General features: G+C 41.1%; 1 protein-coding gene across 1 annotated transcript; it reads right to left on the bottom strand.

Moving 5' to 3' along the window:
- Nucleotides 1–1852: 1852 nt before the first annotated feature.
- LOC149989819 (putative copper-transporting ATPase HMA5) lies at nucleotides 1853–6908 on the bottom strand. The gene is made up of 5 exons (XM_090253971.1): nucleotides 6259–6908; nucleotides 5642–5776; nucleotides 4246–5346; nucleotides 2829–3983; nucleotides 1853–2656 (listed from the first exon to the last, which is right to left on the bottom strand). The coding sequence occupies exons 1-5, from the start codon at nucleotides 6457–6459 to the stop codon at nucleotides 2246–2248; spliced, it is 3003 nt and encodes a 1000-aa protein (XP_090110097.1). The 5' UTR covers nucleotides 6460–6908; the 3' UTR covers nucleotides 1853–2245.
- Nucleotides 6909–12734: the final 5826 nt, after the last annotated feature.

Here is a 12734-nt window from a genome sequence, read left to right as displayed (position 1 = left end):
ATGTTAAATCGTTTCAACACATCTTCAATGTACTTGCTTTGGATTATTATTATCATCTTTTTAGCATAATCTTTCACAAATTCCATTCCTAAACAATAGTGAAGCTCTTTCAAATCAATCATCTTATACTTCTTTTTTAACTTTATTTTCAACAAATCTATTATCTTTAAGATATTGGTTAAGATGATTAAATCATCAACATAAAAGTTAAAAATTAATATAAATTCATTAGATTGTACTGCTTCAATATTACAACCATATGATCCCAATCTTTCATGTATACTTGACATTGATGCTTCCGACTTTGCTATTGGCACAGTTCTTCAATAAGACTTTGGTATGAGCCTTTAACATGTGGCATATGAATTGTGCAAGGTCAAAAAGATAGAAAACAATTTATTTAGAGGTTTAACTATTTTTATTATAGTATTTATATTATGTAAGATTTATATATTTAGTATAAAGCTTAAGAAAAGGTTGGAGTCTAAAGATGAAAGTCTAAACTATAAGGAGGCTTATTGGAAAGGATGAAAGCAAAGTATGGTTAAATGAAGGCAAAGAAAAAAGATTTTCATCCCTATTAGTTGAATGTCATGGCCAATGGACTTTAAGGAGGCTACTCAAGTCCTTATTAGGGATAATGATTTCTCTTCCAAGGTCATTTGAACTTTGGAGGTTAGGATCAGCAAGTTTAGGTTTTTGGATATGGATTGGATGCAAATTTTGTGTGATTTGGAGTTTTTATGAAGGAGTTATAGGTGTTCAAAACTAAAGTGTCAATTTTGTACCTATTGTCATTCTTTGAAGCAAAACATATGCTTACAAAGAACAACGAAGGGCAGCGATTAGGATTAGAGAGAGCACTTTCTAAGCTATACTGTTCATATACTGTTTGATAAATTCTAAGTCTAGATGAAGGAATTATAAGACATTGAAGATATCTTATGTAATTCAAAGAAAGTAAGTTATTTTGTTGTTAGTAATGATTGGAGTTGTATCATGAGTTTCCTAATCCCCCGCTTTTTCCATCATGGAACCCCCCCCCTCCCCCCACCTCCGATGGTACTCCTCTCGTAGTCCATGGAGCTCGTGTTGTCCGCAACTCCGATGATCTACACGGAGCTTACTCCGTGTACACTACTTCGAACCTTGACTGCTCGCGACAGCATCGTGTTCACCGCCGACGGGGTTTTCAAAGTGGATGTCCAACTTTGCCCTCTTTGAGAAGAGCTCTAAATCCTACTTCTGATCTCTTTATTTGCTACACCATTTAAAGCTTCATTACGAGTATTGCGGGTTGTGTTAAAAAATTGCTGAAATTGCTAACATTTTTGCCTAGAATGGTATGGCATTGCTAGAAGATGCTAGGTGGTTGTACCAAGTGTGTTCACACTTTGAATCTTAACAGGTAATACTGTAACCTTGTCCATAGGGAAACAGAAAATGTGTACTCTTCTCATATATATATGTAGATACATACAAACATGTATGTATGTATGTATGTATGTATGTATGTGTGTGTGTGTGAATTGTATGACAAACAAATTAAACATGTTTTCTTTATATGTTTTTTAAAATGACAATTTGCTAAAAAGCCATTTCGTTGTTAAGGATTTAGAGTGTGGAGCTTGATGATATTTGTTTTCAAATTGATTTGATGTGATATAGAATGGACTCTTGAAATAGTTATATAAAGAGAAACATTTTAAGTATATCTGGATTTTTACTCAAGCAATACCATTTTTAAACTGTTTTCCTTTTCAAAGTAGCTTATGTAGTAAGATTTGTTCACTTTAGAAAACATAAAATTAGGCGATAACAATGTAAATGCACATAGTCAAAAGAATCGAAATTGAACAAGAAAAATTGTATTAAATTACAAGTATCTGTAGATGAATCCCATTTAATTCGAATTATATAATGATTTGAGTATCAATTACTAGAATTTTAAGATACATAAAATATTCAAAATAAAATCATCAATAAAAATGCCCACAACAAAATAAACTAATGAATGAATAAAAAATCCTACCCTAAAATTATCAAAGGTGAACACAAATACTATAAAATGAAAAAAAAATATATCTATTTACATGTCACCCAGAGCGCTGTGTTTGAGGCGACACCCGCCCCTGAGCCCAGGCACGAGCGGGCGCCGCCTGAAATACAGCTCCCCGAAGACGCTGTGCAAAACTGATCTGCTTCGCAAAACTGTGAGAAGGCACTGGAACGTGCTCCGCGCCTACTACCGCTGTACACTCGTGTCTATCTCCTCCACCACCTTCGGCCTTTTGTAGCGTTTCAGCCACAGCGACGAACATACTACCGACACCGATGACGCCGCCATGGCTGCACCCGCCACCCACGGAGGCAACCGGAACCCCGTGCTTGGGAACAGCGCCCCCGCAGCTATGGGGATGCCCAGCACATTGTACCCCAACGCCCACACGTAGTTCAGCCAGATCCTGAAGAACGACTTCCGTGACAAGTCTATCCCTGTGATCACGTCCTCCAGGTTGCTCTTCATCAGCACGATGTCCGCCGCCTCGATCGCGATGTCCGTCCCCGCTCCTATCGCCATCCCCACGTCCGCTGCGACCAACGCTGGCGAATCGTTGATGCCGTCCCCCACCATGGCCACCGACGTCCCTGCCGCCTGCATCCCACAAACCTCAGCGTCAGCATGCTTGTTCACCAAGCGTCCTCATCACTCGCCTCTGCTTCCCCCATTACGCAATCCAATCCCACCCCGGCGCTCGCGTTCCCTCCCCAGGTCAAACTCCCCCCGCAGCCCCCACGCATGCTCGTGCACCAGGCAAACCACGAACCTGCATTTCTTCCACGATCCTGGCCTTGTCTTCTGGCAACGACTCTGCGTGCACGCATGGCCTCTCGATTCCCAACTCCCTCGCAATCGCCACGGCTGTGCCCCAGTTGTCCCCCGTGACCATCATGCTGCGCACGCCCATTGACTTGAGGATGCTGATTACTCTGGCTGCTTCCGGCTTCACTGGATCCGCGATGGACACCACCCCCACCAACTCCCTCTCGATGGCAACCATCACTCCCGTCCTGGCCAAAGTCTCCACATCGCGCAAGTGCTCCTCCGCTTCTTCCGATATGTGGATCCCGTGCTCCTTCATCAGTCGCATGTTCCCCACCAGGGTCGCCTTGCCGTCCACCACGGCGCGCACTCCCTGCCCTGGAATGGCCTCGAAATCACGCACCTCGTGTTGCTGCTGACCATGGGACGAATGCTCGCCGCTGATCTTCCTGGAGTACGCGACGATCGCTTTTCCCAGTGGGTGCTCGCTGTTGACCTCCGCTGCTGCGATTGTGTCGTAGAACACGTGCAGAGGAATGTTCGTGAGCAGCTTGGTGTGAACGACGATGGGCTTCCCGATTGTCAGCGTCCCGGTCTTGTCGAAAACCACCGTCTTCACCTTGTGTGCAGCCTCCAGTGCCTGACCCCCTTTGATCAGGATCCCCTGCGTCGCGCCCTTCCCTGTGGCAACCATTATTGCGGTGGGTGTGGCCAGGCCGAGGGCGCAGGGGCACGCGATGACGAGCACTGATATCCCGAACTGAAGTGCCAGCTCGAACTCGTCCATCGCAGCCGGAATCCATGACTTTGGGTACGAGCGTGCTTTGCCTCCAACGTACCAAGCCAGCCACGTGACGAACGCCGCGACCACCACGGCGGGGACGAAGTAAGTGGAGATGCGATCCGCATACTTCTGGACCGGGGCTTTGCCCATTTGGGCGGCTTCCACCAGCCGCACAATTTGTGCCAATGCGGTCTCCGCCCCTACGTGTGTGGCTCGAATGTGTATCACGCCGTGGTCGTTCATGGTGCCTCCTATCACCTTGTCCCCTAATTTCTTCGGTACGGGGCGGGCTTCGCCTGTTATCATGCTCTCGTTCACGAAGGATTGTCCCCACACCACCACACCGTCCGTGGGCACTTTCGAGCCCGGTACCACCTGCGCAAGCCAAAACGACTTTTCATTGCAAGAACGGGCACAACTACAATCATGGCTGCCACGCTACCCACTAGGACCGCTTCACGGGAACGACACGCACCGCAACTCTCTAGCACAAGCTTCTACAATGGCCCACATACAAACCCGACTCTGTTTCCAACCGTCCGACTCTCCGAATCGGTATGGACAGCCGCATCCAACAACCCCCAGCGAAAGCCCAAGCCTGAAACGTAGCACCTACAACACCAGCGCGTAGGCCTACCTTGATGATGTCTCGCCGCTGGATGAGCTCGGCCCCGATTTCCCTCTCTCCTGCCACGTCCCCCTCCTCGTCCAGAGTGAGCAGAGTCGCCTTGTCCGGAGCGAGGTCCATCAGCTTGGCAACGGCTTCCGAGGTCTTCCCCTTGGCCATTACTTCCAAATACTTTCCCAGGATGATAAACGAAATGAGCATCGCGCTCGTTTCAAAAAAATCCGTGCCCTTGAACGTAGGAGACGTAGCCGCCCGCAACACTATGTACACAGAATAAAAGTACGCTGCGTTCGTGCCCATGGCAATTAGCACGTCCATGTTCGACGACCCTCGCCGGAGCGCCTTGTACGCTCCCACGTAGAACCTTCTCCCGATAACGAACTGCACCGGAGTCGCAAGAATCCACCGCAGCAAAGCTCCGATCGACAAGCCGTTCAGCCTGCCGTGCTCCAGACCCTCCATAATGCCTGGTATGTACATAAACACCATGGACAAAAAGAACACTGGGACCGTGAACACCAAGCTCCAAAGGAAGTACTTCTTGTGGTGCTGGATCTCCAAGCCCCTGTCGTGACTCCCACGACCACGAGGTGCCTCCAACTTCGCTGTGAAAACTCCCGCCTGCTCGATGGTCTCTATGAAAGTCCTCGGCCCAGCCCTGTCGGGCTCGTACGATACTGTGACCATCGCATTGCTGAAATCCAAATCCACCGATGTCACGCCGGACAGAGCCACCAGCATCTCTTTCACGAGCTGGAAGTCCGCTGCAGCCGTCACGCCTTCCAGCTGCAGACGGATTCTGTTCGTCTCTTCACCTGCGATCAGAAGCTCGGCCTCGTAACCCAGGTCATCTATGGCGGCGGCAAGCTGGACGTGAGAAATCACTCCAGCATCGTGCCTCACCTCGCACTCCTCCGTGGCGAGGGCTACTACGGCCTTTTGCACTCCATCCAGCTTTTTCAGCGAAGACTCTATGGAGTTTGAGCAAGAGGTGCACGTCATGCCCTTGATACGAAAACGGCTGATGCTCCCGCTCCGTTGACCGGCATCGTCCACAATTGCTTCCGCCTCGAACCCCGCGTCCTCGATCGCCTCCCGAATGCTTTCCTCCTGGATTCCACTTTCCCCGTGTAAGATTCAATGCCTTCCAATTCCACCGCTGCCCACATCCATCTTACTTCTGAGCTCCTAGCTGCCACGGTCCATCTGGCGGATTGCTAAATTGACCCTCTCACCACATGCAAAGTTTTGGAGCACCCCTCACTGCACACCTTTCAAGTCGTTTCCTACAACATTGCTACAAGCATCTTCTTGCCGTCCGCATTGCACCGCGTGCTGCGCGAACGATCCCCGCTTCACCGGTCCCGACGGAATTCTGAACAACACGGAGTGGGAGGAATTGTACCTGTACGAAGGCGGGCCTGTACACAACTTGAGCCCGGTTCTGCAATACTGACACCGTTGCTTCCTCGATGCCGGGCAACCTCTTCACGGCTTTCTCGATGGACCCCGCACACGCTGCGCACTCCATCCCTGTAACCTGTACACCCAATCAACACATACATATGAAATGACGACCCCGTGGAATCAATTGCCAAACCACACATGTCCCATTTGAACCAGCCCCACGCACGTTCTACCACTGGATCAGAAAGTCGAGCGGCGCCGCTAAACGTTGCTAGCACGATCCGCTTTCGGCCCCTGGGGTTCTCCTATGCAACAGACCTTTGAGGAATTCTGCTCCCATTCATCGCTCTCATGTTCAAGTGCTCATCACTGCTTTTCTCGCGAAATCCCCGACTTATTCCAGCGCCAAGCACTTTCACCACGACCGTTCCTACTGGAATTTAACAGGGACTCACAACAGAGATCTCCCCTCCTCCCAGGCCGGGCGATAACCTGCCCAGATATGGCGTAAACAAGAAGGCAAGAAAATCACTCCAAAACAACTCCACAACCACGCCACTCCGGCGTTTCAATGCCGCTGCTAAACCCGCACTTTGTGAGGGTTGCATTACAGACCTTCAAATTTGCTTTGCGAATCTCCGAGACGTCAACTTCGCCATGCAAGGGCGACAGCGGGTACCGCGGCATTGACGGATACCGAGTTGAAGACGACAAACTGCGCTCCAGCAAAACATCCTCCTTCTTCTTCTTTCTCCTCTCGCTCTCCGTCGCCGACCCCGTTCGAGGTGCAAGCACAACTTTCATCAGCGACTGCATCGCTCCACAACCACCTCAATCCAGCTCTCACGCTCTTCAACTCTCTTCTGCTCCCTCTCTCTCTCCCTCTTTTACGAGCCTCTCAAGAAATCCTCTACAACCTCTTCTACCTGCAATCACGACCGTCCCCGCTCCGAAGCTTACCGCAATTCTCACGCCTGCGCTCTCAATTCCCGCCCACGCTAATCCCAACGACACAAGGTCCTATTCAAACAAGCGGCTGATGCGACACCAGGTCCTCCCCACGTCACGTTCCCCGTCATGCAACTCAGACAGCAGCGCGAATAGGCGCAACACGAACCGTATCCAATTTCAATCCCTACGCTGACTCTACTCCACCACTCTCTCCCACCCCTCCTAATATACCTCACGAAATCGCTGCGCCGTCACCACGGAACGAATTCCTTGTGTCGCACTTTCATGGTGGATCCCAGGATCTCGAATAAGTTCTCGAGGTCTCGAGAGCTGCAGGACCCTTGCGTTGTTCATGAAGGTGGGCCCCACTGTCAATGCCGTGCTCGGCAGGCTTGTCTATTAACAGCTGTCCAATGAAACAAAGCGAACGATCCCCCAACACCCAAGCAAAATATACTCGACCAGAAGCTTCATGCCCAGTTTCGACCCCAACCCACTCACGGCATCAGGGCATGTCCAGATAGACGTCGGAGGGGTCGGGACAGGAGGCCGCGAAAGCATCGCAGACGGCTCACGTTCACTGATGTCTCGCGGATGTCGCCATTCACGATTTCCAATGGTTCATGAACACACTCATCTACTGCAGTGCCGCATTGCGATGCCGTTGCGAACACAGTTGCGAACGCAGATGCGGAGCAACCCGATGACGAACACTTCTGTCCGGGTATCTGCGTCTTGCGGACGAATCCTGGTCGTTGTCAAGGAGTAGCTCCACCGCTTGGCCTTCAATCTCCTCAGCAGTGCTCAATTTCAGTGTTGCTGTCACACCGACATCTCTGTGTTGTATCCATTGAGCGCATGCACGCCGGCTGATGGTGATGGGGCTCCTTTGCTGTGCGTAAGGTAGACAACCCATTTCAGATAACTTAAGCATTTCAGCATATATGCAGTAGGTGCATAAATGGAAAAAAAAAAAAAACAAAACAAAACAAAACAAAAAAAAAAAAAAACGGGAAAGATCCGGCAAGCTCCTCCTCACTGGCGCTTGGATTACTGCGAGGATGTGTAATACCACATATCTGGCCTGCTAGCGATTGCGAGGTCCAATGCTCAATACCCTGGCACATTGTGTTAGGATTTGATAAATTTATATACAATAATTTAAGCAAGTAAGATATCAATTGAGGATAGGACTTTTTTAGGATTAGGGTTTTAGTTGAGCCTAGCAATGGAGGTTGCACTAAAGTGAGTCATAGTGCCTATAGTACCATTTGTAGTGGGATTGTAATAGTGTGAGGAGACAACATGACGATAACCACGACCTATGCTGTGATACTAAAAAGCAAGTTGACACATGCATCCCTGTCTCTTACAACATTGAAGGTGTAGTACAAGAAGAATAGATCTAAGAAAGAATAATTGGAATTTGAATTGGTTGCTACTATTGCACAAATGGAGCGGCTCATAGATATCCATCCCATGCGAGCATCACCAACTAAGATCCTTTCTAAAAGATTTTTTTGTAGCAAAAAAGATTTCATACTAACAAAATGTGTTGTTTGGGTGATATTAAACGAGGCCAAAGTACCAAAAGAAATGGATTATTTTTAAAAGAAAGTCATAATAGCATATATTGTGGAAGACAATCAATTACCAAAAATCATATAAGACTATGTGACAAGTATCTCAAAAGAACTTGGAAAAGAATTGAATTTAAGTCGCAAATTAGATCATGGCTTCTTCTAGGTCATAGGAAAGGATGTGTCAAGGACATGAATCTCAAAGAAAGAAAACTCAATACACTCTTGTATCACTCAAAAAGATTAAAAAATCACTCAAAGATAGTAATATATTGAACTAGAATGGCTATTGCTAAAGACAAGAATATTAAAAAGTCTTAAAACAAGACTAAGGACTATAAAAGCAATGACAACAATGAAGAAGGCTTTACTCTTGCTTCTATATTTACTATCTAACAAGGAGCTATATGACAATGTTCTATAGGATCTCCAATACGTGTTCATTTTATAAAGCATATGTTTTAATTTGCAAGACAAGTTTCTTATATATGCACCATATTGTTGCCATATTGTAACACAACTATATGGTAAAAATATAATCAAAAATAAAATTTTAATTAATATTTAATCATCTTAGTTCAATAGTAATTCAAGACATTTAATCATGGCTTTTATAAAAATCTCTTAGTTTATTTTCTTATCTTAATAGCTAATAGATTCAAGGTTGGTTAATAATTTTACCTTCTAAACTATTAAATTTCTTTTATTGGCTTAGAAAGGCCATAAATTGATAAAAAAAAAAATAGTATAAAAAAGATAAATAATTAATATAATTGATACTAGACTTAAGTTGAAGATAAGATCAAACTAAAAAATCCCTAGGATAGATTGGATTGATATCCGAGGATTAACCATTTGTGGAACATACTTGAAATCAAACCTCCAGTCACTAAAATGGCTGCCTAGAGCAAAATAGGGATTCATTTGAAGATCGGCAATTGGAGTTTGTAAGCTAGCTTCAAGCTTATTCCAAAGTTCTAAGTCTTGTTTTCTTAGGATTTGGAATGAATTTTTAATTGTTGTTCAAAATCAAGATTTGTATCAATAATTTGGAATTTATGCAATATAATCAGGGCTAGCACTCTTCACTACTTCATGCAATTGGTGTCACTGCTCAACATTGTCCAAAGAAGCGATGCAATTACAAAATGAGGAATACTACCATCAAAGAAAATAGTATGTCAAAAAATAAGTTTGTCTAGCTACAATAGGGACAGTGTAGCTAGAACCTTATACAATATCTAATGAAGGTCTTATTCTCTCCTCAGAACCTTCTCTTTATTTTACAATAAATGTTATTTTAGGACCTTAACATCACAAAGCCTCTACCTTATTAGATTCAAGAGCCTCAGCTTGTTTCTTAGATGAAGAATTTGCTAAAAGATATAGCATATCTTTAATGAAGAAAACTAAACATATTCATATAGAAGTCATAGATGGTCGTCCATTGTCTTCAAAAAATTTTATTCATGAAACTCTTCCTATAGAAGCAATAATTAATAATTATAGTAGCTTTGTAATATTTAATATGATTAAATCTTCTTCTAATTGAATAATTTTAGATTTATCATTGCTAAAAAAATATAATCCAAAAATAGATTGAATTTCTTGTAGTCTTGATTTATTTGAAAGTATAACTAAGAATATAATTGATCAAGTAGAAAGACATAAGTCTACTATAATTAAATCTATATTTGTAGGTGCAAAAGCTTTCTTGCATGTTAGAAAAAAAAGATTATCTTATGTCATTCATATTGTATCCATTTCAAATAGTAGAAAGACTTCAAGCAGTATACTAAGCCAATATTAAGATTTTCAAGATGTATTTGAGAGAAAGAATGCTGATACTCTACCAAAATATTATCCCTATGATTATTCAATTGACCTTTAAGAAGGAACTCAAGTGCCATTTGGACCAATTTATAATTTATCATAAAATAAATTGGCTAAATTCAAAAAGTATATTGAAGAAAATCTAGCCAAGAACTTTATATGCCATTCCAAATTTTCGACAAGAGTTCTAATTTTATTTGTAAAGAAAAAAGATGGATCATTGCAAATATGTATCGATTATCAAGGACTCAATAAAATCACCATCAAGAATAGATATCTACTACCTTTGATATCAAGACTTCTTGATTAATTATATCAATCTAAGATCTATACAAAAATAGATCTATAAGGGGCATACAATTTGGTATGCATCAAAAAAGGAGATGAATAGAAGACTACATTTTGAACAATGTATAAACATTTTGAATATAATGACATGCCTTTTGGACTTATAAATGCACCAATAGCTTTTGAATATCTAATGAATGATGTTTTTTGAGAGTTTTTAGATGACTTTGTTGTTTGTAACTTAGATGATGTCTCAATCTATTCTAATAATATATAAGAATATGAATTTTATGTTTGTTGTGTATTACAAAAACTAAGAAATACAGGACTTTATGCCAAGATAGAAAAGTGTATATTCTACACTACTCAAGTCGACTTCTTAGAATACATCATTTCAAATGATGGATCCTAAAAAATTTCAAACTATTATAGTTTGGAAGATTTCAAAAATGGTAAGAAATGTCCAATGTTTTGTGGAATTTGCCAACTACTACCAGATCTTCATCAAGAACTTCTCTCAAGTTGCAACTCCACTTATCCATTTGACTTATAAAAACAAACTTTAATGAAATCAAGAAGTAAAAGTAATATTTAAAGCTTTGAATAAAACCTCTATTTTTACACCAATCTTATATTACATTGACTCTTGTAAGATATTTTGTTTCAAAATAGATGCATCAAACTTTACTTTGGATGCCATATTATTATATATAGAAATAGATAATAAACTTCATCTAATAGCTTTTCATTCAAGAAAATTTCTAATAGCCAAGATCAGCTATAAGATTTGTGTCAAAGAACTTCTTGCAATTATAATTTTTTTTGAAGAATGATGCAATTATCTAAAAGGTGCTTCTAATCCAATATTTATTTATTCCAACCATAAGAATCTTAAATATTTTATATAAGAACCTGTTTTGAATCATGGCCAAGTCAATTGGAGTATGTCTTTATCAAGATTTGATTTTAAGATTACTTATCGACCCAAAAAATACTAAAGTTTATCACATGCCTTTTTTAGATATTTTTGTCTTGTATCATAAGAAGAAAATACATCTTTTCATCAACAAAGCATGATTCTCTTGATGTTGGAGCATTTTCATCTTCAAGCAATAAAATCAATATTGACTATTGATTCAACTCTTGTCAAGTAGTTTTGATCAAGTATATCCTCTGATCCTTTCATTTATGATACCAAGAATCTTTCTTCTAAGTCTTATGATGCTTCCAAGTTCAAGTTCAAAAAAAACCTACTCTATTTTAAAAGACACTTATACATTCTAGAAGGAAAAGCATGTTTATGTATTTTTTAAATATGTCATAACTTTCCAACGGCTTGACATTTTGGATACAACAAGACTTTAAAACTTATATCTAGAGATTTTTAGTAGTCACAAGTATGAAAGGGAGTGAAAGACTTTGTTTAGTTATGTAACATTTTTTCAAGGTCAAAAACTCTTTATTATTGACTTTATTGACTTTTCCAATTGTTACCTATTCAAGAACAACCATGGTCTTTTGTTTCTATGGATTTTATCAAGGATCTTTGAGTCTCAAATTCTTATGACTCTATATTTATGATAATAGATCATTTCACCAAGATGGCACATTTTGTACCATGTACAAAAGCTATTATATATAAAAAAGTAGTCAAGCTTTTTCTTGATAATATCTATCGATATTATGGATTACTTAAGTTAATTTAGTTTGTATCAAGATTTTAAAAAAATCTTTTCAAGATTCTAAAAGTAGACATAAAACTATATTTGGCTTTCTATTCTCAAATTAATGGACAAATAGAGTGTATAAATCAAGCTTTAGAATACTATTTAAGGTGCACCATCAATTACCAACAAGATGATTAGACAACTCTTTTGCTATTGACAAAGTTTGTTTATAATAACATAGTATATTTTTCTATATAATAAATATATATATATATAATTTTTTGCTAATTATGGTTATTATCCACAACTTAATGGTTTTAATTTTTGAAAAGTTGATAATCATGTGGTGGAAGATTTGGCAAAATATTTATTTGAATTACATACAATAATGAAGGGACGTCTAAAAGATGCTAAAAAACAATAAAAGAGCAATGTGGATGCTTATCATAAGGAACAACCTCATTTCTACATTGGTGATAAGGTATGGTTACTTTGTCATATTATTAAAATTATTTGTTCTTATGACAAGTTGAATTATCATAGATTTGGACGATTTCCTATTTGTGAACAAGTCAATTCAGCTGCTTATCAATTATATCTATCATAGTCTATGAAAATCTATTCCATATTTCACATTTTTTTTTAAAAGCCATATAAAACAATGAATATCCTAAGAAGAAGACAAATACCACCGTTGTCGTACTGTAAATGCTTACAATATGTAAAAATTAATTAAAACATATTATATGTTAATAAATCTAGATGTGTGTTC

This window comes from Physcomitrium patens, chromosome 1 (genome assembly GCF_059467195.1).
Source record: "Physcomitrium patens ecotype Gransden chromosome 1, ASM5946719v1, whole genome shotgun sequence".
Taxonomy (NCBI): Eukaryota; Viridiplantae; Streptophyta; class Bryopsida; order Funariales; family Funariaceae; genus Physcomitrium; species Physcomitrium patens.
The sequence above is the reverse complement of the archived record's forward strand: the minus strand, read 5'-3'. Positions and strand labels throughout refer to the sequence as shown.

Excerpts from the sequence above, each read along its gene's own strand:
- LOC149989819 (XM_090253971.1), bottom strand. The coding sequence starts at position 6,459 with ATGCAGTCGCTGATGAAAGTTGTGCTTGCACCTCGAACGGGGTCGGCG. Across the intron at positions 5,347-5,641 it reads ACAGGCCCGCCTTCGTACAG|GAGGAAAGCATTCGGGAGGC; the intron begins GTACAATTCCTC and ends AGTGGAATCCAG. Across the intron at positions 2,657-2,828 it reads GGATCGTGGAAGAAATGCAG|GCGGCAGGGACGTCGGTGGC; the intron begins GTTCGTGGTTTG and ends TGTGGGATGCAG.